We start from the raw sequence: 8449 nt of genomic DNA, 5'->3' as shown, positions 1-8449 counted from the left end.
TTGGACAGTTCTTAACCCAATTTTAGTAGTTTCTTAGATGTTTTCTCTGCTTGATGCATGCCAGTGATTTGACCCTTCTCAAACAGACTAACATCTTTTCCACGACCACAGGATGTGTCTTTAGACATGGTTGTTTAAGAAATGAGAAGCTACTCATTGCATCAGTTGGGGTTAAATAACTTGTTGCTAGCTGAAAGATAATGCAGTAATTGTCCAATCCAATAGGAGGCTCGTACCTATTAGCTTAGTTAAATCCAGGTGGTGACTTTTTTTTTTTTTTTCCTTTTGATGACAAGAAAATATACACAGTTTAACTATTACTATAAGAGTGCATTTAATTATGGCACTTGAACGCAACAAACACAAATGCTCGCTGCACAATAGTAACTGGGGGTATTATGAAATGTTAACTAAACAAAATGACGGTGTCAGCAGCAGACATGTAGAGAGAGAGAGAGAGAAAGAGAGAGAGAGAGAGAGAGAGAGAGAGAGAGAGAGAGAGAGAGAGCATGCTCTGCGCCCGGACGCTGGCTGCTGCTCAGACTCTCCGAGGAGGCTGCGATGGAGACAGGATGAAAGTGACTGGGTGTTTTTCGGAGGAAAGTGCCTCTGGGGTATCGTTACCTGGCGGCTTCCCTGGCTGTTTCACAACCAGAACCTTGTTTTGGTTGAAAGAGGAGGAGTGCGTTACCATTTTATCGATGCCTGAGGATTACGGACCTCTACAATATCGACCGACGGTATTTGGATAGCTGCGTATTTCTTCTTCTTTTTTTGCTCCCTTTATGCGCTCACACAGTTTATTTTTTTTCCAGCGCGTCATTTTTCCTCACACAATGTTGAATTTAGCGCTCTCTCGACTTGAAGGATATTCGGGGCACGTCGTTTTTGCGCTGTTCTCTCCGGACATAACCACGTAAGGTGCGCGGACCTGTGGCCAGGCGCCGTTTCTCGAGCAGCATGATACAATATTTTGACATAACCCTTATTTTTTTGTGATACGCTCCATTGCGCATGCCTCGTGGTCGACATACAGAATGCTGCCGTCCTGCCTGGCCGTGATGTAGGAGCAAAAGTGAGGGGAGCTGAGGACTAAATAAAAAATGCGTCGGCAAAGTGGCGGCGCGGCGACCAAAGGATTTGACTCGAGATCCTCCGTGAAATAGACTGTGCCATAAGCTGAAGAATGTCAGGGACACCAAATGCAGAGGCTGAAGGAGTAGTCTCCAAAGTGCATGTGAAAAAGGAGATCAAGACAATCGTGGAGAATTTGGAAACCATCCTGGGAGACCTCAAGGATGTAGCCAAAGAGCTCAAAGAGGTAAATGAAGAGGGGCAGGGGAGACCTTGTGCAGAAGGAGCAGTCTGCCTTGTCTTGTGTTATTTCTACAGGCTCAGTTTGAGGATGCTCTTTCTAAGCATCCCGGCTGAGAGGAGAGGAGATGGGGCGGCTGACATCCATGCACCTCACTACTGGGGCCTGGGAAAGGCTCTGAACACAAACACTCACTCCCTCACACATACAGACCGTGCTCCTCCCCACTGCCCACTAATGTATGTGATCATTATCTCCAACATGAAAGACGTTTGGCACCGGGGCGGGTGGGAATTGGGAGGGTGTTGCAGGGGGGTGTAAAATGTCAGGACAGCTTCTTCGCCCTGACTCACCAGCTTTGATGAAAGTGAGAGAAACGTAACCGCAATTAATATTTAATGGACAAGTTGGTACAACCAGGAAAACGCTTTTGCATTGCATTTCATCATCTGAATGCTGACTGGTGTTTGCGGCGAATTATCTGCTGCCAAGTAACACCCAAGAGGTCTTTTCGCTCGTCTCCCGTGATGCCTCTTTATCTTGCCTTGTCTTTTCTTGTCATCTCCCACCACTTGTCTGCATTTATCGCAGCCACTCACTTCATCCCTGCTTTATATTTCGCCCGTCTGCCTTCCTTCCTTCCTTCCTTCCTTCCTTCCTTCCTCTCTCTGGTCCTCCTTACTAAAGATCAGAACTCTCTGAGAGCTGTCTGATTGGCCTTTTTTGAAATCTCAGTGATGCCTAGACGGGCGCTGAATGAGAGTCGTGGGAAGGTATCAGGGATTATAAGATTATATTTTCCTTTATGTTCTAATAGAGTCAGTTCATGTGTGACATATACATTTTTTCGAAGAGACATTTTTCTTTTCATTTTGTTCACATATCCGGGTTTCCTCTAGTGCCACTCACTGAGTCCCGTGCTGCCACCTCAGCTTAAACAACCGCCTCCGTTTCCTGTATTTATTTATTTTTTTGTTTACATTCCTCCGCTGGCCACTCACCGGGCGTCGAGAAGTGCTGTGCCAAGCCTTTCACCTTAACATGACAAGCTGCCATGCTAATAAAACCTTTGCGTACAGCCTCTGGTTCCTGCATTATGAATGGGTAGTTCACACAGCATCTGTCAACCTCTGCCTCCCTGCTCCCCTTACCCTCTTCTCCTTGCGACTTGAGCTCAAATTCTTTTGTGTTCCTCTGCCGTTTACAACTTCTCGCAGCAGGAGCCAGAGATAAATGAGAACAAGAAGGCTTTGTAATCTGTCTATTGTGATTTTTTGTGACGTGCCCCCCTTTTTTTTTTTTTTTTTAGCCAGCAGGAAATTGTGTAGAGGATCAGCTATTTTGACACCGCACACACTAAACATATACCTCGAGGGGGGGATACTATCAGAGCCAGTGTTTGGGGAATAATCCATTTTGAAATGCAGTTATCTGTTATAACTCACAGACGGGGTTGGAGCCGAGCCTGGCTCCGAGGAGGAACCCTGCCCAGATGCTTGGCAGTGCCGCCGGAGCTGCCTGGCCTACAGCGAGGGGTGCACACTGGGACACTGGTATTACCTCTTGTGTGTGTCCCAACAAATTATCCGTTTGAAGACAGCATTCAGAGCTCAGCTCCGTCTGCTTTCTCTGCCCTAGCCTTCCTGTCCTTCTCTTTATCTCTTCCTCTCAGTCACTCCTTTCAATCCTCATCAGCCTCTTCGTTTTCCTCTCCGCCCCGTCTAAAGCCACTGTTTGGGCATGCATTTCAAAGTCTGACTATCCCTTCTGGTGAGGATTTCTCTGCGAATGCTGGATCTTCAATAATTAGGCGGTCATTAATAAAAATGTCCACCACCCCTTCACTTTTAAAAGCAATAAACAGCTCCACCAAGGTTAGAGAATAAACTCTCATCCAAAGGGAATGTCTTGGGATAGACTTCTGGAAATCCTGTACATTTTATTAAAGAATATATCAGTTACTAGTTTCTGTCAGAGTTTAGCCTACTGTGTTTGTTAAACTGCTTCTTAAGTCAATCACCTCTGGTAATGGTTCCCTTCCCAATGTTTTAAGTAATTCATCCACGCTCCAAAGAGGCTCCAGAGAGCGACTATGATATGCTCAGTTGAGAGTGCTTGCCTTTTTGCAGACAAATGTGATCCGTCTTTGGACAAGACATAATCTCCTCATCTCCTCAGCCCTTTGTCGGCTTCGGATTGGTGGAAATGTAGTCAAGCATTGTGTCCGGAAGGATGCTGTTGTGTGTGGTGGCTGTGGCTCAGTAGGTAGAGCATGTTGTCCAAGAACCAGAGGGTTAGTGCTTCAATCCCAGGCACATGGACCACGTGCCAAACTGCCCTTGAGCAAGATACTGAACGCTGAGCTGCTCCCAGTGCTCGCCACTGACGTGTAAGTGTGTCTGTGAACAAATGGATAGATGTATCATTGTGACTGTGTTTTGAGTACCAATTGGTGGAAAAGCATTGTTTAAATACAAGACTGTATATCTGCATTTTTTTCTACAGGGAATGCATGTCTGCACAGTATTCTGTACATACTGCATGTTTTATGTGTACACCGATCAGGCATAACATTATGACCACCTTCCTAATATTGTGTAGGTCTCACTTGTGTCTCCAAAACAGAGTCATCAGATAATGGACATGGGTCTTCTGAGGGTGTCCTGTGGTGTCTGGCAACAGAATGTTGTTAATGGGGGGTCTTTGGGTCCTCTGGGTTGAGGGGAGGGGCCTCCTCTGTGGATCATCGCACAGATACTTGATCAGTTTGGGATCTAGTGAATTTGGAGGCCAGGTCAACACCATGTGTTGTTTTTCATGTTTTTTTGAGTTTTTCCTAAACCGTTTTTTGTGTGTGTGCCTCTGTCAGGCTGCATCCTGCTGGGGATGTCTGATACCATCAAGGAGTGTCATTGCTATGGGGTGGGGGTGCCTGGTCTGGTCTAGGTGGGTGGTACATGTCTAAGTAGCATCCACACGAATGCCAGGTCCAAAAGTTTCCCAGCAGAACATTGAATTGTCACAAGATGGTCAATGTTATTTACTTCTCCTGTCAGTGGTTTTAATGTTGTGGCTGATCCGTGAATTTATTTCCAGCGTGGCTTGCCATCGACAAACCAGATATCTTCAGCAACAGTTCTCAAATATGCAGGCGATGAGTATCTTTGGATCTAAATGTCTACAGTATAAAAATTCTTGTTTCCACAGAAGGGACAATTTAATTCTCTTTATAGTCACAGTAAATTACTTCAAGATAACAAAGTCATTCAGTAATTTAAGTTGTCCCTGTTTGTGAGCCTCATAAGACTCAGTCTACTGATTCTCTTTCCCATACCCCTATGTCTTCATCCCTTGCCCGGGTTTGATCTTCCCCAACACTGGTTTTATAATACCCTGTAAATGATGGTGTCTTCATCTCTTCCAGGATGTATTTGGTACCATTGCGTCTCTAGTCTTAGTTTTACTGGTGCATGGGATTGTGCAGACTCATGGCTTTTCGCATAAATTGCAGTAGTATTTATTTTCTCTTCAGTCTGGTTGTCTTTGTCTCATAAATCACGAAATAAAGTATATATTCTTTGAACTGCATTTGAAATGAATTAACTACAGACACCTCCTGATGTTGTTTTACTCTTGACTTTTCTTTGCCCTTCAGTCTTCTACCTGTATCATCATCATTCCACTTGCCAGCTTTTTTTTAGCTCAGATTGTCGTCGTTGATATTTCCTCCTCTCGAGCCGCATTGTCACATTTGTTTATTATTCCTGACGTCAGCTGTCATTGTGACACTTCTTATTTTTGTCACCAGGTTGTTCATGAGATTGACACCCTGACTTGCGACCTGCAACTGGAGGAGGACGGACTGACAGACAGCTCGAAGACGGACACCCTCAACTCCAGCTCGAGCTCCACCACCACCACCACCACCGCGTCCAGCCTGGAGAAGATGAAGCTCTTCCCCGAGGACTGCATCTTTAAAACACCTGCGCCCCTCGCCCCACTCCCTGGTAACCATCCCGCGGTGCTGACTGTGCTCAAGAAGCCGCACCCACCCCTGCCACCACCGAGACATACCCCGCTGAGAGCCGAGGATCACAACATTAGGAATCTGCCTCATCCGACGTTAGTGTTATCAGGGAATCTATCCAAGGCTAACGGGTCTCTATTAAGGAACGGCGGGGTTTTCCCACTGAAACCAAACAGGGATTTATTCTCCTCCACGCCGTGTTTCATTTCTAGTGACAGTGGTATCCCTGAGTCGGGCCTTGTTCCTACATTGCCCCGGCCCATGCCTCTTCTCCGCCATGAAAAGAACAAATGCCCCAAGGCCACGGGCAGGGAGCCCCGTGAGAGGGTCCGTTTCAGCGAAAAGGTCCAGTACCACGGCTACTGCCCGGACTGCGACCTCCAGTACGATGTAGACGACACAGAACTGCACTTACAGGCCGAGCTGAGCGACTTGAGGCTCAGCCCGGTGCACTGCTGCTCCTCCTCCTCCCCTCCTTCTCCTCACACTCTCTCTCATGAACTAATGCTGGAAAACGGCGGACTCTCGATCAGCCACAGTTTCCCGCCAACGGCAAACACACCTCCACCTTGTGTGCCTCCTCACACACCTTCCCTCAAGCCCCAGAAAACAATCCTACGCAAATCAACCACAACCACGGTTTGACACAAAAACCCCCTGTTCTGTGTGAACTTAAACATTCTTGAATCATTCATAGTGTTTTCTACTACTTTATGAGCGCTTTCTGCTCGAGTTGAACTTTGGATTATCCAAAGAGAGAGAGAGAGAGAGAGAGAGGAAGTTTCGGGAAACCAAATTATGGATAAAGCGAATGGAACGGAGAGAAAGGCTTCGCCACGGGCGCTGAGATGTACACAGGGATATCAGGAAGAAATGGTGAGTGTTTGCCGATGTATGAGCGTGTTTGTCAGGAGGCGAAAGGAAGGAAGGAAAAAAAAAATAAGCAATTGCATGTGTGCACTGATGCATATCCGCGAGTCCGTCTGCATACAAGTTTATTTGCTTATCTAGAGTTTATTCATGTGAATATATGGTTGTGAGGGTGCAGATTCTGGCGTTTGCACGCACTGGGACGTATACAGGCACTTAAAATTTTAATGAAAGATGGCTGGTAACGCTAAAACTAAACTGTATCTTTGTCTTTCTGGAAGCTCTCGGTACTAACGAGGCTCAAACTCAGGAAGTTCTTTCAGAGGGGCTCTCTGATTAATTCATGCCCTTCTGGATGAAACAAGAAAACCTGCTTCCCTCAGATTTCATCCAAAGCCCTTAAGATCTTCTTATACACTGACATATACACAGCCGAACATGAATAAAAGCTGTCACACATCAAAGCCATTGCAGACAGGTAGGGTTGGTGCCTATACCTTCGCACACTCTCACACACACACGCACACACACACCTGCCCGGATAAACAATTACAGTTGAGATTTCGACAAGTGAGTTCATTCTTCCTTTTCCTTCATCGCCTTCCAAGTCCCATTGCTCCGACATGTCAGACTGTAGACGTGAAAGGCAGAGAAAATGAGAGGAGAGTAACACGGTGGGGTGTGGGGCGAGAGAGGGAAGTGTTAGATGGCACGACTGCCATTTCGATTGTTTACAGGAAATTGTAGCAGATCATTTATTGCATTTTCAAGTAAAATCAGTGTTTGCCGACGCAACAACACTCATCTATGAGACTAATTTGACATTAAACTGCAGTTCTGCTTTATTCCCTTGTACAAATAAAAATCAGCAGTAATATCATCGCACCGCCGTGTTTATGAGCCACTTTATTACTTCTGTTAAGGAGTTTATTTGAAAAAGCTTGTGCTTCCCTACTTGAAATACGTCCGAAATCAATGTCAAATCGAGTGTCAGCCAGTGTTTGTGTTTGTGCAAACCTCTTCTTTTTTTGTTTCGTATTTGCATAGGTGTTTGCAAAAGCACATGTCAGTTTGGCAGACTTGGGGAGACAGCATAGCCCGGAGTTTGGATGAGAATAGTAGCACATTCCTCCCAGCGATGCCCTTAATTAGCTGGATTAGACCACAGAAGATAACAGCACTGCCTCAGACAGCCTTTGTACCAACATTAGCCTTGACAAAGCTCTGGACTGCTGCTGTACATATTTTTCAGGATTAAAAGTGGGAGGCAGAGCCAGCTAACAAGCTGAGTAGGTAAGCGAGGGAAGGAGGAAGGAAACACAAAGGTATAGATGTGTGGAGGGCAGTTACTGTATGTGTGCTTGGGGAATGTTACGTAAACGGTACATTTGATATGTATAGCGTTAATTTCTTTGTGGTGTTGGTGGTGGGGTTGTGGGGGTGGAGAGCTTGGAGGTTAATGCCGTGATGACTAAATCCAAAGCGTGACCTCGCTGGCCTTACAATCTAAAATCAGCATCTGGATTAGGGATCAGCGGATATTCAGCCATGAGAAAATGAGAAACAGTGTGTGAGTGGAGGGGTGGGGAGAGGGGGGGTGAGGACTGAGAAGAAAGTATGGGGCAGAGAGAAAGACGGAGGGAAGATGAATAATGTGTGACAGAGAGAGAGAGAGAGTGGAGGCTGACGCTGTCTTGGCTGCGTTGTGTCTGCTGCTGTGTGGGAGCGTGTGTGGATGCGTGTTTGTTCTCTTGATGATTGCTCTCGGTGTAGAACACTCACTGTATTTACCTTGTATTAATGGCTCATAATGAGTCTGGCAGCGGCGTGCGCTCACATATATACTCGCACACACATCTGAGCTCAACGGGAACGGGAGCGCGGCCAGCATCATCAATAGATGTGACTCATAAGAGCATTTGCTGCTAACGCGCCGCCTTAGTAGCTAATACGCTATTCACTGCACAGAGGAAATTGACACAGTGGACTTTGCATTGTGCGATTAAGGGGACGCTTAGAAAGCATAAAGGTATCTATGCTTTGTTTTGCTTTTTGTTTTGTTTTGTTACCGCTGTGTGGTCTTTTTTTTTTTAAAACCATCAGATTTGAGGCTTTGAGGTAGTAAAAATAGATTTAGCAGATGATCCTGCTTTTTAGGCACAGCACGGCCCCTTTTTCTACATGGGTTTTTATTTCACTTTCTAAAAATACCTGTACGGTCTGCACGGAGTGCTACA

General features: G+C 45.9%; 1 protein-coding gene across 1 annotated transcript; it reads left to right on the top strand.

Annotated features, from left to right (window-relative positions):
- Positions 1–1186: 1186 nt before the first annotated feature.
- On the top strand, positions 1187–5987 carry prr16 (proline rich 16; the record flags this gene model as incomplete). Its single annotated transcript, XM_084552412.1, has 2 exons — positions 1187–1321; positions 5124–5987. 2 exons carry the CDS (start codon positions 1187–1189, stop codon positions 5985–5987), a joined length of 999 nt encoding a protein of 332 aa, XP_084408538.1.
- Between the last annotated feature and the right edge of the window lie 2462 nt (positions 5988–8449).

The sequence above is a fragment of the Chelon labrosus genome (genome assembly GCF_963514085.1).
Source record: "Chelon labrosus genome assembly, chromosome: 9".
In the NCBI taxonomy this organism is placed as follows: Eukaryota; Metazoa; Chordata; class Actinopteri; order Mugiliformes; family Mugilidae; genus Chelon; species Chelon labrosus.
Note: the sequence above shows the minus strand (reverse complement) of the source record. Positions and strands in the feature narration are given on the sequence as shown.